The sequence below is a fragment of the Eumetopias jubatus genome, unplaced genomic scaffold (genome assembly GCF_037043125.1).
Source record: "Eumetopias jubatus isolate StellerSeaLion01/CBP00866 unplaced genomic scaffold, mEumJub1_p1.0 scaffold_9, whole genome shotgun sequence".
In the NCBI taxonomy this organism is placed as follows: domain Eukaryota; kingdom Metazoa; phylum Chordata; class Mammalia; order Carnivora; family Otariidae; genus Eumetopias; species Eumetopias jubatus.
Genome location: NW_028274815.1, coordinates 36,085,439 through 36,111,796, shown reverse-complemented (window position 1 = coordinate 36,111,796; position 26,358 = coordinate 36,085,439). Strand labels below are relative to the sequence as shown.

Sequence of the window (26,358 nt, the reverse complement as noted above, 5' to 3'; positions counted from 1 at the left end):
ACCAGTCATTGGGCTAGAGATGGCCTCCCCGGACCTGCCGCCCGCCACCAGCTACGCCCCGCCCGAAGTGCCCCTGGGGGTCCTGCTGTTCTTCACCATCCCCTACGCCTTCTTCTTGCCCGAGCTGGTGAGTGCTGCAGCGTGGGACACCTGCAGAAGGGGAGGGCTCAGGAGAAGCCGGCACTCCTGGGGGGGGCAGGGGCCGGAGCAGCTGTGGGTCTCCCATCTCCCCCACCTCTCAGACTCAGCTGGGATGATCCCTAATCCCTCCCTGTGCTACTCCTCCCAACTTCTGCAGTATGGGTGGGTTTCCTCCTTCCAAAACAAACCCACCCGCCGTGGGTGACAGGCAGGCCACCTGGTGATCGGAGGGGCGGTGAAGGGTGGCGGGGGGGATGCTGCTAAAATATCCTGGGTCCTCAGGAAGATGCTGGAAATGGACTTTTATTTTTTTTTAAAGATTTTATTTATTTATTTGAGAGAGAGAATGAGAGATAGAGAGCACAAGAGGGAAGAAGGTCAGAGGGAGAAGCAGACTCCCTGCTGAGCAGGGAGCCCGATGCGGGACTCGATCCCGGGACTCCAGGATCATGACCTGAGCCAAAGGCAGTTGCTTAATCAACTGAGGCACCCAGGTGCCCTGGAAATGGACTTTTATATGGTTTCTTTTCTCCAACTACTTGCTTGTTTCTGCTTTTCTAAAGTTCAAAACGGTTGGGTGGGGGGGACTCTGTCTTTCCTTCTGAGAGGAGGTCTTCTAGTATTAACTGTCATGTCAGCTGACTTTAAACTTTGACTTATAGACTCTGTGCAAGAGGTAGCTCGTGACATCTGCCATAAAACAGTTGTGTGAGCCGCCCCGGTTGCACACAGGGACCTGTGACTGCGTTACACTCTCTGAGATGCCCTGCAGCTGGATTGCGGCTCGAACCCCTGCCAGGGGCCGGGGGTGGCTCACATGTTGCAGTCTGCAGAGCCCTGTAGACACAGTGCCCATCTGAGCCAGCTGCCACCATCCCCTCTCTGCTCATGGGGACACCGAAATCTGGTGAACCATTCAGGGCAAAGGAGTTTATTTCGTGTTTTGAACACGTCCTAAAATATCTAGCTTGTGGGTAACACTTTCTTAACAGCTCTGAATTTGGCAGTGCTGACCCCGGGCCAGGGAGGGGAAGGTGGTTCCAGCTTTCAATCAGACCTGACCGGCCCTCTCTCGTCATTTGCCTGAAGGCTGGGCCTGAGCAAGTGACCCTGTGGCAAACTGGTTAAAGCGCACCCATTGATGGCACCAAGAAAGGAAGCCAGGCAGGGTGGGCCCAGCATTTGGGCGGCTCCAGCTGAAACCCCACCCAAGAGGCAGGTTTCTGCCAGGCCTGCCCCCTGGGGGCAGGTGGGGGAACATAAGCATGGGCATCCTGCCAGGCTGATGACATCTTAGTGCTCTTGCAAGTTCTCTGTGCCCGGACCCGGGCGTGTCCCTCACCTCAGAACAACCACATGAATTGCCAGGATTGTGGTTCTTGCCACCACTCTGTACCGAGCACATGCTTTATGTCAATCTTGCAAGCCCCTGGTAGAGGGTCCTGCCTTCCCAGGTGCCCCGTCTGCTGGAGAAAGATTCCCGAGCACTCCTCCACAGTCAGCCTATGCTTGAGGCGGTGACTGTCCTGGGCTGTGGCATCAGCAAGGAGAGATGGTCTGACCTTGTCAAGTCAGGGAGGGGTCCAGACCTACCACAGAGGCATCAATTTTGGGGCTGGACCTCAAAGGACAGGCTGGATTTCCAGGCTGGGGGCCAAGAACAGGGAAGGCCTGGAGTCCAGGAGAGCCCAGCAGGCAGGAGGCTGGAGGGAAGGGGCTTACAGAGCCAGGAAACCCCCTGGGGGCACTTTGTCGTGATAGGGGCCATCGCATGCATCCAGCCCCACGAGGCTGGGCTCCTGTAGGCTTAGGCTGGGGCCTTAAGTATCTCTAGGGGGTGGGATGTTGTCATTGGCTCAATTGTACTCATTTATTTTTCTTTTTTTTTTTCATTTATTTTTCTTTTGAAGTAATTTTAGATTTATAGCAAAGCTGTGTGAATAGGACAGAGCGTTCCCGTACACTCTTTACTCGGCTTCCCTTAAAGTCCACATCTTACGTAATACACCTATAAAAATCAGGAAATTAGCACGGATACTTTCATTGATCAACTGTTCTAATAAACTTCATTCACATTGTGCTGATTTCCCCCACTCATGTCATTTTTCTGGTCCAGGTTCCTGTCTAGGATTTGGCGTTGCATTTGGGTGTCTTACCTCCTCTGTCTCCTTCAGTCTGTCTTCATACTTCTGAAGAACAGCGATCAGTTATTTTGTAAATGTCCTTTCATTCGGCCTTGTCTGATGTTTCCTTATTTACAATTTTAGGGTTTTTTTTTAAAAAAAGATTTATTTTATTTGAGAAAGAGAGAGAGAGCATGAGTGGGAGGGACAGAGAGAGAGGAAGAGAGACTCTCAAGCAGACCCCATGCTGAGCAGAGAGCCTGACGTGGGGCTCGATTCCAGGACCCCAAGATCACGACCTGAGCTGAAATCAAGAGTGGGGCGCTTAACCGACTGCACCACCCAGGCGCCCCTACAACTTCAGTTTTAATTCACAAGTGATCCTTATTCATTGTGGAATACTTAGAAAATATAGAAATAAATATGATCCATATGTATGGATAATAATAAATATAATCCATATGCATATGCATATATACACACATATGTTAAGTATTTAATGGGGTTATTCTGTACATGCTATTTTGCACCATCTTTTCCTTAAGTGAGTGTTCCTAGCACAGACTGTAGAATCAAGCGTGCCTGCCTCATATCTGGGGCCAGGGTTGGGAGGTAAACGGGAGAGGAGGGAGAATATCAAGTTGGTTGGTTGATTCTGATCCCATTGAGCGGAAGATATGCTGGGCTGGAGAGAAGGGTGAGAATCAGCCCACCAGAAACCCCTCTGTCCCTAGTCACCTGGGCATGCTGCCTGCTGCCTCACACTGGGGCTGACCACAGAGCAACAGGCCTTGGGATCCCAGCAGATTCTCAGTCTGGTGGCCTAAGTCATCATAGACAGCCATATACTTTTCTAAGGACATGAGTCCAGAGAGTGGATTCTGAAACCAGGAGCTCAGGCCAGCAAAAAGGGGCAGTTAGCAAGTGAACTCCATACCTGCATTCAGATGTGGTCTGTGACCACAGGAGTGGCCCGGGGTGGACATAAGTGGTGTCTGCAGGCTCACTTCCGTCCAGCCACTGTTTGCCCAGCACCCACAGTGAGGTCTGGACAGCAGCAGGTGACTGTCTCAGGCTCTTGTGCAGTAACGACAGTGACAAACTAGGGTGGCAAGAGGATCTGCATGTTCCCTGGACCCTGCTCGTACAGATCTTTGCCTAGGTTGCTTTATTTTAGACTCTTAAACATTAAAATGCACATAAAAAAAAAAAACCCCATTTATTTTGCGGTAATTAGAGATTCGTAGGCAGTTGCAAATATAGTTCAGAGAGGTCTCCCATAGCCTTCCCCCAGCTTCCCCCAGTGATTTCATAATGCTAGTCCCATCAAAACCGAGTAAGCAATGTTGGTCAAGTATGTTGTCCACCCTTCTATGTCATCTTCTCACACCTGTAGATTCATGTCACCACCACAATCAGGAAAACCGTTCCAGCACCACAGAGATCTTCCACCTGCTTCCTTTTTACAGTCACCCAACCCCCACCCAGTCTTCCCTCATCCCCTCCAGAACCCCTGGAAGCCACTAATTTCATCTCTATAATTTTGTTATTTCAAGTTATATAAATATGGGCGCCTGGGTGGCTCAGTCGGTTAAGCATCTGACTCTTGGTTTCGGATCAAGTCATGATCTCAGGGTGGTGAGATCAAGCCCCACGTCGGGCTCCGTGCTCAATTCAGTCTGCTTGAGATTCTCTCTCCCGCTCCCTCTGCCCCTCCCGCTGCTCATGCTTGCTATTTCTCTCTCTCTAAAATAAATAAGTACATCTTTTTTAAAAAAGTTATATAAATAAATAGAGTCATAGAGTATGTGGCCTTTTGAGATTGGCCTCTTGCACACAGCATAACGCCCTTGACGTCCACCCAAGTTGTGTGTGTGTCAGTAGTTCCTTTGATTTCTGTGTAGTATTTCCATGGCATGGATGTACCGTAGCTTGTTTCACCAATGACCCGTTGAGACACACTGTAATTGCTTATAGTTTTTAGCTCTTCTGAATAAAGCCGTATGAACGTTCACATACAGGCTTTAGTGTGGGTATTATTTTCACCCCTCTGGGAGAATGCCCGAGTGTGATTGTTGGGTTGTATAATAAGTGTATGCTCACGTTTTATTTCCAGAGTGCCTGTACCATTCATTTTACATTCCTACCAGCAATGGAGGAGACTTTCTGAGATTTTAACACTAAAATCCGTATTTCGTTCGGTTTACTGTTGAGTTTAGATTTCTCACTTGAAAATGGTATTAATTTCGAAATGTAATCTCCAGGTGTGGAACAGTGCATTTTAAGGTGAGAACAGACATGGTGTCTTCCGTCTGTCTTTCATTCAGAGATTGTGAGAGCCTGCCGGTGCTGGTGCTAGTGCTGGGCGGGGCTGGGGACCACGTGACTCCCAGCACCGCACACCCCGCCCCCCACCCCCAGGCCAGCTCTCCAGAGCACAGAGTGCGCGGGTGGCTAGGGGATGGTGACGGCCTGTGTGGTGTGAGTTGACTCATCAACGATGCTGAGAGCTGACCCAGGCGACTATGCCCTGGGGAGTGCTCTATGAAACAGAGTCCAAGATGTCTTTTGACTTTAATCTCTTCATTAGTTAACTTAATTGATTCAATGTTTAATTAAAAAGAAACAGCTAAGAAGATTTCTAGTCAGCCAGTTAAAAGGTGAAACAATTCAGACACTCTGGTGTTTGATGTTCTCAGCTTCTTAACTCTCTTGCACGGTGGCCAGAGGGAAATACTCTGATTCCCCTAGAAGCTTATTCCAGAATCTTTCAGCTGGGGAAGCTCACCTTTATATTTTACTTAAATCCCCAGCTTCCCCTGATTTTCAGCCTGCTTCTTCTACTACTCCGTTTACATGTAAAAGCCTGTCTGAGGGGCACCTGGGCGGCTCAGTCGGTTAAGTGTCCGACTCTTGATTTTGGCTCAGGTCGTGATCTCGGGATGGTGGGGAATATTTACCCAAAAGTTAATTCAGTTTACCCTTTTTACTTCATCTTTGTTGCTTCTGTCCCTCCCTTCACCCCCCACCTCCCCACCATGCGGCTTCCCCCCAGCCTGCTCCTGCAGGATGAGGGAGCTCACGATCTCCACGCTCAGGGTACCACTGATTCCCACCCTCATGCCCCAGGATGTTCGCTGGAAGGGAGAGCAGGGGACAGGGAAGGAAGATCGCAGAGCGAGGGGCCGGGGAGGAGCAAGGCCCTGGGAGGGAAGGATGGGAGGGGCAATGTGCGAGGCAGTCGCTGTCAGCCTCCCTACGTTGCCTGGACCCACTTTGGCCTCCCTGCCCCGGTCCCACCCTCACTCTCAAGGCCCCCGGTGTGCTCGGGTTCAGTAACGTAGAATCAGTTGGTACAGGGTCAAGAGCCTGACTGTGCTGTGTCATCCCAGTGAGAACTTGGGCAGATGCCTTAAGCACTCCGAGCCTCAGCAGTGGAGAGAGGAACAGTAAAGATCTCATAAGACAGCTCTGGGGGTTCAACAAGGACATTCCCAGGACACGACAGCACATCGCAACCGTTCTAGAAATGTGAGCCCGTGTATTTTGTTGTTGGTCGTCTAGACCTCTTCTTAGAAAGTGTGGGTCTCCTGTGAGCAACTTCCAACTGTGAACCAACAGGTATTCACTGGGATGCTATCACGGCTCTAGCCCCGTGCTCTACTCTCCGGGGCCGCAAGAGTGAGAAGGTCTTAAGAAGGGGGATAATGTAAATCAGGAACCCTGTCTCAAAAAGAGTGGCGCCTGAGCACATGGAGAACACCCCAAGATAGGAAAGAGTGAAAAGCCAGGGTGCACGCCCCAACTGCCAAAGGCTCTGGAAGCTCGGGAGTTGTCAGGATAAGCTTACTGGAGGCGGGGTCTTGGCCTTCTTGAAGGGTTTGGACTGAGGGATTAGATGTGTGCTTGTTGAGACGAGCACTTCCTCTGACCAGGAGGATAACAGATGGAAGAAATCCGGCTGCGAGGAAAGAGGAGACAGCCATGTTTTAATCCTATGCATTCCCTCAGCAAGTACTTCCTGAGCTCCGACTCTGTGCCAAGCACGGGGCTATAGAGACGGGGAAGGCAGACAGACACCAGCCCTGCCTTCTGGAGAGTGACGCCTCATGGGGCAGTGGGAGACTAGCCCAGGAGAGCGGCGGATGGAGCTGCACCGTCAGGGTGCTGTCAGGGCACGGGAGGGGATGCTGTATGGGGACTTGTTTCTGCCACTGTTGAGAAGCCCACCAAGCTGAAAAGGAGATGCTGAAGCGGCCAGAGAAGAAGCACATGAGGTGGCTGGGGTCCGGGGAGGGCGGCCAGTGCTCGGGCCTCCACGGGAAGACCGGCCTGCTGCGTCTCTGGCCCCTGAGGAGGGGTGCTCTGAGGCAGTGGACACAGCAGTGGGGGGAGACAGGCCCTTGGGGCTGGAGCGAAGTTCTGCTGCTGCTGGAGTGGACCAGCCAATAGGAAGCCCCCGCCACTCTCCTCCCGTTCCAGGCCCCCCCACCATTGCCAGATCCTAGCAGAAATCCAGCTTCTAAGGGAGCTGGGCATTGTGGCTTACAGAGCTCCAGCCCCTGTCACAGAGCAGACCAGACCATAGGAGGGTGGGCTGGAGCTGCGAGACCCTGGCAACTACCTGGCACGGTCCCCATCTGCACACTCCCCTCTGCCTGAGTCTGGACTTCTGGTCCTTCCCTTCACCTGACCATCTGGCCAAACCACACGCAGCTTTCTCTGAACCGGTGGCCTCTCTCAGTTCCAAGAAGGCAGGCACGCAGCTGCTGCTGGGAGGTCAGCCCACCAGGAGAATTTCACTTAACTAACAGGTGCTCCGAAGGAAATAACCCAGGTCCTCCCTGGGTAGCAGGGAGGAGCCTGGCACATTCTGACCTGCTGGAATGCAGGGAGCCCCAGATAAGCAGTCTCACAGGTAAGAAGTGCCCCATCTGCTGCCAGCGCCCTTCCAGGAGCTTTTGCCTAGAGAACTTTCCCCTGGGGCAAGGCAGATCTGTGGGAGGCAGGAGAAGTTTCTGGAGTGTTGTCCAGCTTGGCAAGCAGCAGGAAGCCGTTCAGAGGAGGGAGGGGTGGAGGAGCCGCACCCAGGTTCCCTGGCCTTTACCCCTCTCGTCTCTCCCAGCCCCTCCCTCGCATCCTCCCATCCCTGCGAGACAGCCCTGCCCCTCAGATGTCACCATTTGGTCAGATCTTTCCTGTCTCAGCCAGAGTAGATGTCCGCTCTGGTATAGGCCTGGCCCTATACCCAGGTTCCACAGCTTCTTGAAGCACAGTCCCCACCCTCCTGCCTCAGACTATACCTAGAAGGTCCCAGGTGTGTCAGAAAGTGGGGCCAGATGTCATAGGTTCGGGACCCCAGAGTCTTCCGACCTATGTCGAGGGAGCCCGCCTCAGCTCCTCCCCGTGGAGGGATTCTCTGAGCTTTGCTTTTCTGCCTCCAAGCTGCTCCTAGCCCACCCCTGCCACCATGCCCAGCTGCACCCTCTCTCTGCCCAGGGGATGCTGGATGGATGTGGGAGGGGGTGGTGTGTCTGGTTGAACATCATCCTCTCTGACAGCATGTTTGTCTAGTCCTTCCTACGTGCTGGGGGAGAAGGCAGAGCGGTAGAAACACCTCCCAGGAAATCCTCTCACTCTCTGAGGGAAGATGCTGCCGATCTGGAGAATTTCTAGAGCCTGGGAGGTAATGAAGCAGGAAATGGGTGGGGATGAAACAGATGGGTGTTTGTCCTCATTCTGTCCCGGCTCCTGGCAGCAGTGCCAGTCTGTGGTTGGGTCACAGTGGCAAGCCCTGAAGGTGTCAGCTGGTGCCACCCGCAAGGGAATCAGGCCCAGGCAAATGAGACTGAGCGGCCAGGGAGGGGAGGGTCCAGCAGCCCGCCTCCTGCCTCCTCCTCAAGTCAGCAGCATGTACAGAGCACCTGCTTTGTGCAGGCTCCATGCCCTACACTGGGGACGCAAAAACCACAGGGCAGTGTCCATCCAGGAGCTTGGGGCCTGGGGAAGAGGCAGTGGAGAGAGACAATAACCATGAGGGAGGTCACCCAGTGGTGCACTGGGGGCTTGGCAGTCAAGAATGGCTTCCTGGAGGAGGTGATCCTGGTCTGGGTCCTGTCCTCAAAGGTCTGGTCATAGACAGGTGTGTGTGTGGGGGGTGCTGAGCTGGTGTCAATGAGGACTAGAGTGAATGAATGGCGATGTCCTTGGGTCCTCAGTGCCTAACGAAGAACAGGATCATGGCCACTGGTCATGCCATTGCTCCCTAAGGGAAGGAGGAGGTGGGGGAACCTCCCCCGAGCCCAACTCCTGGGCTCATAGAGCGACTTTCTGGGAACATGTGAAAGGACATGAGATTAATAATCATAGTGGAAGCCAAAGAGAAAGAGACCAAGGTGGGAGGGGGCCTGTCCACCAGGCCACCATGGGGACTGGGGAATGGGACGCCTTTATCTGCTTTTCCATCTTTTATCTCTACTTTCTAACTTGTCTACGGTGCACAAATTAAAAAAAAAAAAGGGTAGAAGAATTTTTGCCCTAAAAATTCTTAGTTTTGTTTTGTTTTATTTTAAGAGACAAGAAGGAAAAGCTCTTTAGACTTTGGATGGATAAGAATGTTTTTATTATCGTACTTTCTATAAATCTGTACTGCTCAGTCAATAAAAAGCTGGGTCAGTGGGGGTGCCGAGGTCTGAATGGGTGGGCGCGGTCCTGGGGGAGGAAACCCGGAGGGAGGGGAGGAAGGCAAAGGAGGCCCAGCTGACTCACCAGCCCCTCCTGGGCTGTGGCATCCTGCCCCTCCCGAGCACACACCCCAAGGTAGGCCCAGACTTTCCCTGGCCCGCGGCCAGCCCCGTCCTGAGAGCACTTGTGGGTACCAAGGGCTCCTTATACGACTCATTCTGCCAGGAGCGGTGGTGGATGGAGCTCTGGCCTGCACTATTGTTCCTGGAGTGGACCGGATAAGACAGGGGCCCTCACCGGAGGCCAGGGGGCCTGGGCCACAATTTCCTGCTAACCTTAAAGCCACAGAGAAAATTCTCACTCTGAATCAGGATGTAGTGACTCAGTGTTTGGAAGTGTCCTAGGTGAAATTATGGAGCGTTGAACTCCCATACAATGCTAGATGTGTGCGGGTACGGGAGTCCGATCCAGGCCTGGCCCGCTCCCATGGGTAACTCTGGGTAGGTCACTTGGGCTTTCAGAACAGCTTTCCTCCCCTGTACGAAGGAGGGAAGGATTCCTGTTCAGAAGCTTCACAGGCTGCCAGGCCGCAGACTCGGGCACCGGAGCCGCCTCGTGGGCTGTAGACAGCACCCGTGTGGGCACTGGGGTCTCCGAGCTGCCCAGGAGCGCCTGGCTCCCCGAGGTGCCCTAGAGGAGGCCAGCACCACCCAGCTGGGAGGGCCCTGGCTCCTCCACACTGAGTTCCAGTCACTGCAGATAATGGGACACCCCAGGGCCCCTCCCCTGTCCTGTCGGTTGCGTTTCTGCTCCTTTCCTCTCCCAGGCTCCCGCTGCCCACGCAGACCCCAGTGTGGCCCCCAGGTCCCCGACGGGCTCCTGCAGCCGCAGCCATGCTGTGGGCTCCCACTGGGGACAGTGTCGTGGAGGAAAGGACGTGTGGACAGGGGCACACACCAGCACAGGCAGAGGCCCTTGGCTAGAAGAAGGAAGGCGTCCTGAAGCACGGGTCTCTATACACTGACTGTGGCCCACAGAGGAGAGAGATTTCATGGCAACCCGGTACACATGGGTGTGTATGTGTGTAATGAAACAGCAGATTCAGGACACTGTTTCCCTTTCCCATGGGCAGTGTACTCCTGTTTGGTAATCTCTAGTTCACTTAATCTTTTAATGCTGTGGGTAACGAACTAAGTGGATTTCACCACCCACGAATGAGTCTCAGCCCACGTTGGGAAGCCCCAGGCCTAGGGGCTCAGGGAGACTGGCCCAGAGTAGGGAGGGCGAGATAGGCTGGGCTTGCTGGGCCGTGGCCCGAGTTTGGTCTGAGGGCCACCGGGAGCCAGCGAGGTGTTTGAAGGGAGGGTGAGGTCCCGGGTCCCAGCTGGTCCTCAGCAGTGCTGTAACAAGGGCAGTCGCCGGCTCCAACTGGCTTGAATGGAAGGGAGGCCGACTATGTCACTGCTAGGAAGTTGGGACCCGCCAGCTCTACCTTCAGCAGCATAGCTGTGTCCCCAGGGCCCAGGCTTTTGCTCTCCGCCTCTCTCTTCTTCCATTTCATAGCTCCAGGCCTAATACCAGACACAGCAGTGGCCAGAGCGAGAATGGGGACTATCTCATCTGGGTCTCCTTAGGCAGAAGGAACCCCTTCCCAGGGGTTCCCCAAAGGCCTCCCCCTGGAAGGGCTGGATGCAGTCACAAAGTGTCCCAGCCAGGGCATGCGACAAACCTAGCTAATGTTGGAAAGTCACCAGCTACATCCCCTTCCTGCCCGCACCTCCTACCAGTAAGCCCAGTTGGGGAATTTAAGGAAACAATTTAGATGGAGACAGCCATCTCTGCACCATTATTTACTGGGGCATTATCTATGTTGGGGAAAGCTGGAGATAGCCAACATACTTGCACAGGGGCCTAATGGGGTAAATGACATTTATCGACTTGGTGGAATGTAATTATATGGCTTTGAAAGTACAATCAATCCTTGGGGCGCCTGGGTGGCTCAGTCGGTTAAGCGTTCGACTCTTGATTTCAGCTCAGGTCATGATATTGGGGTCCTGGGATCGAGCCCTGAGTCGGGTTCTGTGCTCCGTGGGGAGTCTGCTTGAGATTCTCTCTCCCTCTGCCCCTCCGCCCCAACTCGGGCTCTCTCTCTCTCTTTCTAAAAAAAAAGTACAGTCAATCCTCATTACTCACGGATGCTGTATTTGCAAATTTACCTATTCACTAAAGTTTATTTGAAACCCGCAAATCAGTACTCACAGCACTTCTGTGTGCAGAGCAGCAAAAAGTTGGGGTTGTCTGATATGCATGTTCCCACCTGAGGCTGAACAAGCTAACACTCTCCTTTCTTGTTTCAGCTCTCGCACTGCAAACAAGTGTCCTTTTCAAAGTTTGGTGCCACGTCTTTCGTATTTTTGTGCTTTTTGTTGGTGATTTTGCTGCTTAAAATAGCCCCTAAGTTAGTGCTGAAGTTCGGTCTAGTGTTTCAGCTCGGGAAGGCTGTGATTGGCCTTTCAGAGACAACACATGTCCGATATGCGCATAGTGCTGTTGGCCAAGAGTTCAGGGTTAGTGAATCAACACTATCTATTACATGAGGTGTCTTTAAAGAGAAACACACCTAAAATAAAGGTATGTGTTGATCAGTTGGTGAAAATATTGCGGCCAGAGGTTTGCAGGAATCTAACTCCTATTTACCCTGGGAGCAATGGTTCGGTGTTCACGGATTCAGTGTTCCGGCCAACTCTCTAGAACTATCTTGAGTAACAAGATTCAATTTTATTATGAAGCCATGGAGCAAAATACAAAATATTAAAAGTAGAATACAAAATGTATGTTCATCATACTTTATGCCTTTATAGAAAATATGTATGCATTAGCACTAGGCTTGGGAGGGAAGGTAACATAACAAAAAATTCCTTTACTGTGACAATTATTTTTACAACCAATTTAAAATCTTCCAATTGAAAAATAGTAATAGCTCTACCTCCCACCACGCGGTTTTGGTTTGAGTCATTAAAATCACTGTGGAGTTGAGGCATTTTGAGTTGACGGCGTCACACTCCCAAGGGACACCCACTCCAGCCACAGTGGCACAAACACGGGGTGTATCTGTTTGAAGGAGTATTTTGCACCAGAATTATGGGGTCCAAAGCACAGTCCCAGGATGGGTTTCGTCTTATTTCTCCCTTTAAAGGATGTGCGTCAAGCAGATAGCCGTACCTCCATATTCACAGCAGCGCTGTTCACAGTAGCCAAAAAGTGGAAGCAGCCCAAGCTTCCATCAACGGATAAATGGATAAGCAAAATATATATGTGGTATATTCACGTAACGGAACATTATTCAGTCTTTAAAAAGGAAGGAAAGTCTGACACGGACTGCAACATGGATGAACCTTGAGGACATTAGGTTCGGTGAAATCAGCCAGTCTCAAAAAGACAAATCCTATACGGTTCCACTCACATGATGTACTTAGAGTGATCAAATTCGTAGAGAAAAGACATTGGGACGGGGGGCGCCTGGGTGGCTCAGTCGGTGAAGCATCCGGCTCTTGATCTCAGCGCAGGTCTTGATCTCAGGGTTGTGAGATCGAGCCCGACTTTGGGCTCCACACTGGGTGTGGAGCCTACTTAAAAAAACCTAAATAGTAAAAAATCAGTAAATAAATAAATAAATAGGACAGGGACTGCGGGGAGGGGAGACATGGCGAGTTAGTGTGTGACGGGCACAGAGTTTTCAGTTCTGCAAGATGGAAAGCAATCCGGACAGGAATGGCGGTGACGGCCGCACAACACTGGGAATGCACTTCAGGCCACCGACCTGTACACTTAAAAATGGTTAAGATGGTAAATTTTGTTCTTTGTATTTTATACAATTTTCTAAAAGCGGGGTATACGATGGCCAAGAGACCCTGCACTTACACCTCATGGGCCAAGGGTTCCTGAATGTGGGGCACTATGGATTACTTTATCCTGAGGGAGTCTTCAGGGAGTCCTGGGTCTCGCTGTGGGCAAGGCCAGAACATCACTTGGCACTGCTGACCTCCTGGGCCTCACTGTCCTGATTTGGGCCTTTCCCTCCCAGCCTGAAGTTTCTGAGGCTTTGTGGTAGAGCCTGCGTTCCCCCAAGTTCCAGGGAAGGGAAGGAGAGGCAACGCTTTCTGAAAATGAAGACAGGTGGCAAAAAGAGGAAGGCAGCGCTGGTGGGGAGCCCCGCCATTGCTGAGATACTGCCCAGCTATGCAGATAAACCTGCCACCGGGGTATCGCCCTGGTGCTCCTCCCTGGCTCACAGTCCCTGACCTGCCCCGCCCGAGTCCACACCGCCCTGCCTTGGCCGGGAGCCTGGGCCGTGCACATCTGAGACCTCGCATCCTTTTGACGCTCCTTCGCCTTTCACATGGGGTCATCTCTAGGGCAGCGCCTTTCTCTAGAACCTCTCAGGGCATGACGTTCACCAGCCCTGCGCATTGGAGGCCTCAGCTCCCAGCTGCTCTTACCTGGGTGGACAGATTCATTCTCCCCAAAGAACCGGTGGTTCTCCTGTCTCTCCCATTCAAAAGTCCTGACCTTTGAAGCCAGCCTCCATCATCCAGCACAGCATCTTCTTTCTTTCTTTGTAAATATAAATATTAGGGTTTTTTTCAGATTAGTTTAAACATTCAAAACCCTGTCAGGCAGTTCTCCTGGGAGCCTGAGGCATGATTGGTTTATTGGGTCTCCTTCCAGAAATATTCTGGGCGTCTGTAAACAAATGCGCGCGCGCACACACACACACACACACACACACATTTTCTCCTTTTTCTACATAAATCATAGCACACGGGCATGCTGGTCTGTGCCTTATACTGTTCTTGAGCTTGTTCCATTTGGTATACAAAGGTTTTTTTCATTCTTTTTGAAGGCTGTTGAGTGTTCCATTGTGCAGATATAATTGCTTTGACTGGTCCTCTCTGGATGAACATTTAGGAGGTATCTTATCTTTTCTGTAACCAGCAAGGCTTCAATAAACAACCTCGTACATTCATCATTTTGTTCCTGTGCGTTATATATAGGACAGATCCCAAAAAGTGAAATTACTGGATCAAACAATATGTGTATTTAATGTTTTGATTGATATTGTCAAAATAATACAGCAGTTGATGGTACTGTTACTTAACCTGGAGATGGCAGTGGATTTCAACCTGGGAGCTGTAGGTGGGCTTTGAGGGTCTGTGAGTCCCCAGATTTGTGGACAGAAATCATGCATGTACATAGGTACATCTTTCTGGGTGACCAAAACTTTCATCAACTCCTCCAAAAGGATCTGTGCCCCCTGAATGTTCTCTCACTCACCCAGCTGATTGGTCTCCCAGCTCTCCCAGAAGTGAACTTCCCTTCCCCCTTCCCCCCTCAGGAAGCCTGGCCTTGGACATTCCCTCCTCTGGGTCTTTCTCAGGGAACATTCTCTCCCGTCTTCTGTGCCGTTCCGAATGGTTATGGCTAACATGGCCAACAGTGGTTCCCCTGGACTCGCTGTGTGCTCAGAGGACTTAGCTAGTTCTTACAAGAACCAGATGAAAGAGGCACTCCCCAGCTCCTCTGTTTGATGGACCAGGGCATGGAGGTACCGATGAGTCAAGTAATCTGCCCAGCAGGCCGAGCTAGAATTGGAACCCGGAGGGAGGAACGGTGCTGCGCGCCCAGCCACATCAACAGGTGGAGGGGACAGGAAACGAAGAGACAGGCTCCAGGGGTTCTCAGTCCAAACTGCACCCTCTGGGGAACTTTGAACAACGCCGCCTCTCTCACCGGCTCAGGCTTCTCTGGGGCAAGATCCAGACCTTGGGGATTTCTCAAAGAGCCCAGGAGTAACAGAACTCAGAGCGCAGCTCTGAGCCGAAGCCTCGGGCATCCATGTATCTTAGAGTCTCCTTACCCCTACGCCATATTTTTTGTTGATTCTTTTCCTGGTAAGCAGTTTTCAAATTAATAAGCACTGATGATATAATGATGAGCACAGTTGCCTTCCAAAATAATAAGCACCCCCCCCACCAAAGTGACCCAAACAGGGCTTTTCTTAAAAGTATCATTTTCAACTCATGGATTCCAACTTAGTTGATATATTTCCATCCACAGCTGTTACCCTTATTTGAAGCTCATATTGTCCCATCTTTGGTCAGCAAGAGCCTTCTGAATCGTCCCGACCTAACCCCAGGTGCCTTTGAAAGTTTTCTCACTGTCTGGGGTGATAAGATGCTCGGGCCCAACTTCTCTGCCCCGGCCCTGGAATCAGCATTTCTCCCAGAGTACGAGCTAGGTGCTGTGGCTCCGGTCCTATATTCTTGTGCTTTAACCAGCTCTCTACACCCGAGGGAGCTATTCGCCATGCTCCCAGGAAAAATCAGTGGCCAAACTTAATGTTAAGCTCCATTCTACCTTAAGAGAAATCTTCAAATTTCAGGTTGGCCTTTGGAAGACGTACAGACAATAATCTGTGTTTATTCGTAAGAAACAGATTCTGAGCAAAGCTGTACTTGGAATCTGCGCCATCCCAATATCTTGCTATAATCAAATACTCTTCCAGGTTGAGGGCCAGCCCCAAACATCTAAATATATCTCCTGCTCTTGGGAAATACAAACTGAAGGTTAAAATAAGAGAGCAGTTTAGCCTGCCAAGAAAATTTGGAAAGCTAAATATAAGTTAAAAAAATAAATAAGTAAAGACAACTACTTGAAACTTCCTTACCCATAAAGAATCCAACCTAGACTTCTTGGGGCAGAAATAAGGTAACAGATACTGGGTTTAAATTTACCTGGAGTTTGTCCTTGGCCCTGGTCCCTCCTTCTGTCCAGAAGGTAGAGGGTGTGGAAATAAAAAAATAACATTCCTCTGTGTCACGTTGATTATGCAACACTAAAGCCATTTCGGAAGATTCTCATGCAATTTGAGTAGATACCCAAATGCTCAGAGGCCCCTGCCCTCGGGGGCGAACTCTAATGTGAGAAGAGATCCAGAGCTGTCCTACCCCACGTCCTGTGTGACCTCAGGCTCAGGCCTCTCCAGTACGGCATCACCTCACACACTGGTGAGAATTTAGCACCGACATGTAAATAGTGTGCATTCGGCAATGTCTGCCCAGGGCAGCCTCTGAAGGTAGGAGGGGGGCAGGGGCGGACCCCTTCGCAGGCACTGACGGGCACAGTGGCCCTGAGGCACCCTGGCACACACCCCCAGGTCTAGCAGAGGTGAACTGGCAATAATCAGGGGCAGGAATCAAGTGGCAGCTCTCTGGTCTCAGAAAGCACAAGGGAGGGGTGCCTGGGTGGCTCAGCCTTTAAGCGTCTGCCTTCGGCTCAGGTCGTGATCCCAGGGTCCTGGGATCAAGCCCCACATCGGGCTCCCTGCTCAGCGGGAAGCCTGCTTCTCCCTCTCCCACTCCCTCTGCTTGTGTTCCCTCTCTCGCTGTGTCTCTCTCTCAAATAAATAAATAAAATCTAAAAAAAAAAGGGAAGTGCAAGGAGTTAGAATTGCTGTAGAGACTAAATGAGGCCATCTGAGCGAATGCATTTTAGCACCTGGTGAATGTGAGGTGGTGGTAGTGTCCTCACTGATTCACTCTAAAGAATGTTCTTTGACTCCATCCCCACCCACTTTGTTTTAGGCCCTGTGCTAAGCACCAGGAATATAGCAGCAGTGAACGGCACAGAGCATTCTCTGCCCTCAGAGGTCTAATGTGAGTCTTAAAATTTTACAAGTTCTGGTGCAGCCCCTAAATCCCAAATACCATTCCCACTAAGAGCTAGCATTGTTTGGGTGTTGACAGTGTGCCAGCATTTTTATGCATGTCCCAAGTGTTGGTAGGGAGGATGCTTGGCAGGTGCCCAAAAGCACCAGCAGCGCCTGTCACTGAGCTCGACATGCAAGAGCCCAGTTCTGAGGGGACGGTGGCTTCTGTCCCTCAACAACCCCTCTTAGGGACAGGCGGGCCAACTCACTGGCAGTCCCAGGCCCAACCTAAGATTTCCAAAATTCATGTGCACACTGATTATTAAGGTCTGGGGAAATGTGGGGGCGCCTGGGTGGTTAAGCATCCACTCTTAATTTCAGCTCAAGTCACGATCTCAGGGTCGTGACATTGAGTCCCCTATCAGGTTCCGCACTGGTGTGGAGCCTGCTTAAGAGTCTCTCTCTCCCTCTCCCTCTGGCCCCGCCCCATGGCCCCAGGACGCGTGCGCGCGCGCGCGCGCGCGCGCGCGCACACACACACACACACACACACACACACACACACACACTCTCTCTCTCTCTCTCTCTCTCTCTCTCTCTCTCTCTCTCTCGCTCGCTCTAAAAAAATAAAAAATAAAAAAGATCTGGGGAAATGTGCCCCCAGAGCTGGTGCTTTAAGTGAAGGCCAAGCTTCTGGAGGTGTTGTCCAGTCCAGTAAGAGCTTTGCGGTCACTCTCTTAGTCTGTTTTGGCTCCTCCCCTCCTGTTCCTTCTCTCTTAAGAGCTCAGTTGGTTAAGCGACTGCCTTCGGCTCAGGTCATGATCCCGGAGTCCCGGGATCGAGTCCCGCATCAGGCTCCCGGCTCAGCAGGGAGCCTGTTTCTCCCTCTGACCTTCTCCCCTCTCATGCTGTTTCTCTCTCTCTCTCTCAACTAAATAAATAAAATCTTTAAAAAAATAAAAGAGCCTATGAAGTCTCTATAAATGCACACGTGCTTTTCCTCCCCAGAACAACAGCAGTGGAAGCCTCACAGGCAACACCTATGTCTACGTGTTGTTTATTTGTAAGATGAGAACTGCTAGTCCCATGAAGCCAGGGATATGTTATGAAAATCAGAACTGAATGTTGCATATCTTTCAGCTGAGCTAGATAGAAGTTATGTGGACTTGCTTAGGCCAGAAGTTCTCTAACAGCATCATTCAGAACGGAGCTACCTCCACAGTCATTCGAAACTGCAGAAGCAAGCACCGAGACTGAGAAAATGGAATGATCAGATACTGAATATGAAATTAATACCAAGCGAAATTAATACAAAGACACCCACACTTCAACACATTGTATAACTGTTGCACAAACTGCAGAACACCAAAGGCAGAGAGAAGACTCCCAAAGCAGCCCGGGTACCAAAGGCAGATTCCTCCAGAAGAGCTGCTGTGCAATGGAGAGCTGCCCTCTCAGCAGCAAAAATGGCAGCTGCAATATAATGGGATAATATAGAAAGTTGTAGAACACAGTGGGAAAGTAGCTTAGAAGTGCTGAGAGGAAACAATTGTCGGGGGAAAAATAACGTTTTCTGACAAATCAAACTGAATACTACCAACCGACCTTTCCTAAAGAAATTACTAATGATTGTACCGCAGGAAGAAAGAAAGTGATCCCAGAAGGAGTATCTGAGATGCAAGAATATCTTCATGACTCAAGGTAGGGAAAGATTTCTTAAACTCCATCAAAGAAGCGCAGTCTGTAAAGGAAAAGATGAACGTATTCAATTACATTAAAATTAAGAACTCATTTCATCAAAAGGCATCATAAAATGTGTGAGACGCATCCTGGAGGAATATAGTTGCAATAATTATAACAGTCAATGAGATCCACACTATTAGAAAGAATTACTCTGATTCAATAAGGAAAAGGCAAACCCACAAGAAATTTGTAATGAATAAAAAACAATTTAAAATTTTACAGAAGATGAAAGACATAAAAGTAAGCTCAATCTTATCTGTAATCATAAAAAATTAAAATCTGATGAGATACATAGAAAATCCCAAGGAACATACCAAACGACAACCAAAAAAAAACCAAAAAAACCCTTAAGTTTGAGTTTAGCAAGTTGCAGGATACAACATTAACACACAAAACAATCGATCGTTTCTGTCTATTGGCATTGAAAAATTGGGAAATGAAATTTGTAAAAAGCAAGACTATTTACAATAGCTCCCCAAAATAAAATACTTAGGGATAAATACAGGAAGTGTATATAGTATCTGTATGCTAAAAAGAACAAAATATCAATAAAAGAAACCAAAGAACATCTCAATTATTGGAGAAGCATACCATGTTCATACCGTAGTAAAGATGTCAGTTCTCCCCCAAACTGACCTATAGATTTAACACAAAATCCTAACAGATGGATATTGTAGATACTGACTAGTCAGCTTCTAAAATTTGTGTGGAAGTGACAGAACTAGGGAAGGGGAGGAGCTATCTCCTGAGATGGGCAGAAATGTGAGCCACCTGCATTGACAACTCTTTTGATACTGTAACTTTGCAGAAAGTTTTAAAATCTGGTAGTGTGCTTCCTCCACGCCAAAGACGGCTCCCTCTCCCCATCACTCCAAATCTCCAGTTGTCTCATAGTCCAACACATTCTTTTTTTTGCAAAGTTATTTTATTGCTTTATAAAAGAACAAATTACCCACTAGGCGGTGTAAGAAATAGAACATTATTCCCTATCTTTGAAGGTCTCAGTACACTCATTCCCAATCCCATCACTCTGTCCCTCAGAAGGGGCATTCTCAGAAGGTGCTGAGGAGAATAGGTTCTGAGGAAACTGGGGAGTGGCAGTGAGTTCAGATTTTGTATCTGTTGGATTTAAGGAGCTTGAGGGGCAAAGCCAGGCCTGGGGTGGGGGCAAATGTGGTGCTCAGGGTGCAAAATTTAATAAGGCATTCACTCCCGAGGTCCAGCGAGTGCAGGGTTGGCCCTGCAGTGGAACATCCAAATAGAGACATCCAAGTGGGCAAGTGGCTGTGTGGGACTGAAGGCCCGGGACCGCGAGTCTATAGCGTGCTTAGAAGCACATATTTAACAGGAATGAGGAGAGGGAGAACCAAGGAGGCTCACAAGGACATCCTAAGGAGAACCCAGGAAGGAGAGGAGCCTAGAAAGTCTGAGACAAACCAACAACAACAAAACCACTTGGTGCTCAAGTTGACCCTCTCCCTCAGGCCTCTAACTGAACATGCTTTCTGGTGGACATTTAGTTCTTTCCGTGGGCTGACCAGCATGGGTAAGCAAACAAATGCAGAGCCCAGAGAGAACGAGAAGAAGGTTTGGTTTCTCCAGCAAGGGAATAATAAAAGGCTGGACAGGGCTGAGAGGTGATTAAACTGGAATGGTATTGCCCAACTGGTACCTGACCACAGGGTGTCAAGTACTATAACCCAGGGGGCCAAACCAAATGCCCACAGGGCCAGGCAGGCACTGTGAGTGGGTGAAGGGAGCCAGGGAAAGGAAATAATATTCCACAGTGAAAGTGAGCAACAGAAAACATGCCACACAGTGGTGTGGGGTTGGGGGTAAAAGGGAGGTGGTCCCCTGAGGACGCCGGGTCCTTTTTTAAAGAAACAGTCACAACTCATTTTAGCCTACTCTGGCCTGGCAATGTGTTCACTGTGACTAGAACTATGGATTTCTCAAGAAATGTCTTAAATCTGAATTTTTCATGTGAAATATCCTGTTTTAAATGTTGGCAACTTATTCAGAAATGTTTCTAAAAACTGTATATGCTAGGGGCGCCTGGGTGGCTCAGTTGGTTAAGCGACTGCCTTCGGCTCAGGTCATGATCCTGGAGTCTCGGGATCGAGTCCTGCATCGGGCTCCCTGCTCAGCAGGGAGTCTGCTTCTCCCTCTGACCCTCTCTCCTCTCATGTTCTCTCTCTCATTCTCTCTCTCTCAGATAAATAAATAAAATCTTTAAAAAAATAATAATAAATAAAAATAAACAGAGAGGTAATCCACTTAAAAAAAAAACAAAACTGTATATGCTAACATCGTTTGGGCCAAGAAGACACAATCCACAGGCCAAATTACCCAAGTCCTTCCATCAGTGAGCTCTGTGTTAACCACTTGAATTTTCTAAAAAAAAAAGTCTACTCTTCCCCCAGGGCCAGCCTTCCTTCCCCTCTTGATTCCCACCTAACTTCACCTGAAGAGCTTTTATCCAGACAGAAGAGAAGACAGATGCCCTGTAAAGCGAAGTATGCCCTACACAAGGCTCTTCTTTTATGGTTTCTTCTTACAGCTATTTGGGTGCTGGGTCTGGATCCTGGTAGCTGCCACCCAGGTAGCAAACCCGTTGCTGCAAGGATGGGTGATGTATGTGGCGCTCACCTCGTTTCTCATCTCCCTGATGTTCCTGATGTCTTACCTGTTTGGATTTTACAAAAGATTCGAGTCCTGGAGAGTCCTGGTAAGAACCAGAGGGAGGGACCCAGGCCCTTGGGCTCCTCCTGATGCCCGTCCTGGGTATTGTGAGGACGAGGGGCCTTCTGGGCGGGGAGGGAGAGCCAGAGACCAGCGACCAGAGGCCTTGTCAGGGCTGGGCCACTACAGAACCAAGACTTTTTATCTGAATGTGTTTACTAGTAAGCCAGAGTGAAAGCACTCCTCTGCCACAGTAAATGTCTCATTGTATTCCTCCACTGTCTGCCTTGTTAGGAATATACATATTCGATATCAAGCACATCCTGACTCATTTCCCTTTAAATTTTATTTATGTTTAAATCGTTGGAGCAGCATTGAAGGAAATGGTAGTAGGGGGGGAAATCACCCCAGTCCCACAGTGATTCCTCTATTCCTCGCAAATTTTATGTAAACTGTATATACAATCACACTGATCCAATAATTTTGGATATCAATCCTTTCATTAACATTATGTCATTAAATTGTTTTCATATCACATCGTCTTGATAACCATTTAAAATGTTTCTGTATTGAACAATTAAGAACATATACAAAAGTAGGGAACATCATATTATGGACCCTCAAGTAACCAACCCTGAGATTCCTGTACTATTAACATTTTACCACACTTGCTGCACCTAGCCTTTTTTTCCTACAGAATTTTAAAGCAAACCCAAAACATCATATCATTCCATTCTACACACTTCAGTAGGCCTCCAAAAAAATATGCGCACTTTCTTACATCATCACGCTTATATAAAGTTATTAACAATCATTCCTTGGTATCATCTAAGACCCAGGCCATATTCAGATTTACCTGGTTACACCTGAAATGGCTTTTTACTGTTGGCCTGTTTGATGGGGATCTTCACAGGGGCCACGTGTTGCTCTTGGTAGTTATGGTTCTTGGGTACCTTTAACCTAGAATGGCTCTTCTTGCCAGTGACTGGTTGAAGAAGGCAGGTCAGCTGTCCTACAGAAGGTCCGACGTTTGGGGTTTGTCTGTTAGCTTCTTCCTGGTATGATGTGACTTGCTCCTCCAAGTCCCTGAATTGAAGATGGGTGAACCTTTCTGGCAACAGCGTTTCATTAGGTGGTTTCTGGTCACATCACACATGGTGGCTGGTGGCCCCTCTTCCAGCATGACAGACTTACCCCCAGCCACTTTTTCCCTAATGCTTTTTTTCATCCCCTAATGAGTTTTTCCCGAACCGAATATCTCATTAGGGGTTGCAAAATGCCGATTTGCAAAATGCCAATGATGACATTCCTTCCAGAATTGATAACCCTTTTTAATGACTGCCTGACATTCTCGAGTTGAAGAAAGCACACTGCTGAGCATTTAGCAGAGAGGCTTAACCATTGGAATCTAGAGTCCGATAAGCCTGACGCTACCAACTCCACCACATGTTGGCTTAGCCCCAGTCCCATCCCCTGCACGTCGGGGTTGCTAATAACGGCAGCAGCCTTACGACATTAGCTGTGGGAATGAAATGAGGCACTGTGCCTATACTGTAGGACAGTGGCCGGCACATAGCAGGTCTTCATAATGCTAATGGTTAAGAGCACAGGCTCGGAGTTAGTCTGGCCTGGGTCCAAATCCTGACTTGGCTATTTATTCATTGACCTTAACCTTGAGCTTCTATTTCCTCAAAATGGCACTAACGTTAAGTAGTGCCAACCCTATCGTTGACAAGGTTACATGAGGTGCGTGAGAAAGGCTTGACACGAGTAAGCGCTCAGCCAAATGCTGGCTCGTATTGATATCACTGTTGGCATTTATTAATCCACTATGGTTCACTGCATCGATAGTTCACCAGAAACACTGCAGAAGGAAAAAGCAGGAGGCTGGGAGCAGGCTGGTCTCTTTGGCCCACTCCTCCCGGCTGTATAGGCCAAGGGGAAAGTGTTCACCTGCTTATGTGCCCCCATGACGCTGGCCGTGGCCTCCCTCTGCCTTTCCAGGACAGCCTGTACCACGGCACCACGGGCATCCTGTACATGAGTGCTGCCGTCCTGCAGGCACACGCCACCATCGTTTCTGAGACCCAGGACCTGAAGAACTACTTCATCAACACCGCAGCCTCAGTGAGTGCCGGATGGGACACAGAGCCGCGGGGTGGGGAGCACATCACAGGGGCTCCCTTCTGTCTCCTGCGGACAGAGGACCCCGAGCCTCAGGCTGATGGGGCCTCGGAGGACAGGAGGAGGTGTGTGTGTCTGTCTGTGTCTGTGTGTATGTGCTCTATGTGTGTGTATCTGGGTCCGTGTGTGTGTGTGTGTGTGTCTGTGTGTGCGCACATGCACATGTAAACAGCCGTGTGCAAGCTCGAAGGGTACCAAGCCCAGGTTCAGATGTCATCTCTCATTTTCTGCTTTTCCCACCTCAGCCTTGCTCACTCGTACGCCCACTATACCGCCCTCAGAACTTTTCGAAAACACAAACTGGAGCGCATCTTTCTCCCCTATTGAAAATTCTTTCATGGCCCCCACTGCTTGTGGAATGGAACCCAAATTCCTCAGCATGGCCGAACTGTGCCAGGGTCCTTTCGTGTCAGTGACGTCAGTGCACAGGGCTAACTGTGGGCTGATGGAATCCAGGGCCAGGTGGTCCAGCCAGTTGTAGGGAGAGCAGGACCGCCAAGACCTTAGGTCCGCTAGGACCAGAGACTCAGCCAGTGCCCGCCTTCCTGACAGCCTCTCTTCTCCCGTGGGGGAATGGCGCCCTCACGTGGCAGCTTGCTCACAGCCAGCACCTTCCTCCTCTGTAGTGGCCTAACCTTCCTTCTTTTGCCTTTGAACACTTCTCAGAAAGGATCTAACACGCGCACTGGGCGTAAGCCCAACAGCGACCAGTCGCTGGGACCAGAAAGGTCACGTCCTGCGTCAGTGTGGGGGCTCCTGCAAGGATCAGGTGGCAGGAGGAGGGGGTGCGGCGTGGGGAGCCATTCTCCACTGTAAGAATGGGGTGCCAGGCAGGCACTAGGGTGGCCTTTCCAGCCTGTCTGCCTCCTTTCCCTCCTCCTCAAACTATCCTAACTCCCCTAAACTCCTGACTCCAGCAAGACCCACACGCGGCCGCCTTTCCGCGGTCTGGCCCGGTGCCCTCTGGCCTCTCTCCTCCTGCCCGCCCCCCACTCCGACAGCTGCTCCAGCCTCGCTGGTCTCCTCCAGCCGCGCCTGAACACTGGACACCTGCTCTCGCCTCTCCCTGGCAGGGACAGCCCTGCTCCAGGAGGCAAAGCCCCGGTTTCCTTCTCCTCCTTCTCGGTGAGGCTTGCCCTTCCCCCTCCCCAGCAGGCCTGTGTTCTCTCTGGCGCCTTTTCTCCTGGGCGCTTATCCCCAGCGAACCTGCGCCTCTATTGGTTTATCTTGCTTACTTTCTGCTTCTGCCGCTAGGATGTAAGCACCGTGAGGATAGGAATTTTTGAATGTTTTGTTCACTCTTATGGCTACCGTCACTTTTGAAGTATAACAGGCGCTTGGCAGATATTTGTTGAATGAGCAAATGAACAAATAAATGAGAACAGGGTGTGAGTGGACAGTGGGGCAAAGTGAGGCTGGAATGGTCCTCCAGGCCTGGGAGGCCTGTTAAGGGCAATGGCCTCTATCCTGAGAAGCAGGGACTCCTCACACAGTTTCAAACGTATGTCAGGAGCAGCGCAATCACATCCTCCTCTTGGGACAGATGGAGGGGGAGATTGAGCAGAAGTGGGCAAGTCGAGTCCACGAGAGGTCTTGGCGAAGGATGGCGGCGGCCGAGACAAGGGATGGTCAGGCAGTACACGCAGACGAGTTTGGGGATGGCTGTGGACGTGGGGGGGGAGGCGAGGAGGGAGGCATCAGGCTGGTTTCTGTCAGGCAGCGGGATGAGATAGGGGTCCTGGAGCCCCCTGAGCTGGTGAGGCTAAGGAGGAAAGCTCAGGAGTCCAGTCTGGACCACTGAGAGCTGGAGGGGCCTCCGCAGCATTGACGAGGAGCTGACAAGCAGGCGTGCAAATGCAGGGTCCTGGGCTACCAGGTGGACATGTGGGGGAAGTCATCAGAGTCCAGACTGGCTGGGGTAAGGGGACAGCGAAGGAGACAGGACCCGGGGCAGGGACTGAGCGAGCCTGCTCTCTGCCCAGGTTCAGGAGGACATGTGTGCCCAGGAGAGTCGGAGCGGGAACCCAGGAGGGTGCCCAGGGATGGCAGGTATCAAGGAGGGTGGAGAGGGGGGCCAGCGGTGTCTGCCTGGCCGGGCATGGGGCAGGCAGGGGGAGCAGGGTCAGGACATGCGGCCTCCCAGACTGCAGGGAAGGGGTGGGGGCGGCCGTCGGCCCTGGCCAGCGCTAATGCAGGGGCCTCCGGTCTCCTTCCAGTTCTTCGCCTTCATCACTGCCCTGCTCTACATCCTCCACGCCTTCAGCATCTACTACCACTGAAGAGGCAGGGAGCCGGGCCGCGGGGAGAAGCGCTCCAGCAACACCGGGATGATGGGCTCCGGAAAGTCGCTCTCAACATTCACCATGTGGATGACAAACAGAAGAGCAGCAAGAACATCAACAGGCTGGACAGGCCAGCTTCTCAGACTGAGTGATGAAATCGCACTCTGCCATCTCTGTTTGGACATTTTTAATTCATTATGGCGAATATGAAAAAGCTGGGGGGTTTGTTTGCTTGTTTGTTTGGTTGGTTTGGTTTTTGCCTGGGAAAGTAACTGTCCGTTCTGACGGGGAACCTCACTCTTCTGGAAAACCGATATCCAAAGTCCTCACAGGTGAGAATCCCAGATCTGCCATTGTCACACCGGTTTGGGGATTCTGCCTCAGGAGTGAGGTTCCCCCGGAGCAGGTTTAAGGGAACCCTCATTCTTGTTTTGTTAAAATCAAAATGGTGCTGTCGATGCCTTCAGATCTGAAGAAGACCCACAGACCTTGTTCCTGAGGCATGGTTCCACCTTTGCTTTGGAGCAGTGGTGCAAATCCGCTCTCCCCTCCCCCGGGGGAGCTGACAGGGACGAGCCAGACTGTCCCCCCCCCCGCCACCATCCCACTCCCCCCTTCCCTTTCCTCCCTAGTTTTGGGATCCAAGGGAGATCTTCATAAAAGCAACTTTGAGGGTAGATTTGTGGGGAAAATAAGTGACTGACTCTACAAAATTGTTATGCAGTGAGAACGGGGGCGGGGGAGGGGTGGCCTGCTTCTCCACAAGTCAGGCCTGTCAGAAAACCGCAAGGCTGCCGGACGCCTGTGCCAG

General features: G+C 50.6%; 1 protein-coding gene across 1 annotated transcript; it reads left to right on the top strand.

Moving 5' to 3' along the window:
• MALL (mal, T cell differentiation protein like) lies at nucleotides 1-26,053 on the top strand. The gene is made up of 4 exons (XM_028117264.2): nucleotides 1-127; nucleotides 20,960-21,127; nucleotides 23,086-23,208; nucleotides 25,482-26,053. Exons 1-4 carry the CDS (start codon nucleotides 20-22, stop codon nucleotides 25,542-25,544), a joined length of 462 nt encoding a protein of 153 aa, XP_027973065.1. The 5' UTR covers nucleotides 1-19; the 3' UTR covers nucleotides 25,545-26,053.
• Nucleotides 26,054-26,358: the final 305 nt, after the last annotated feature.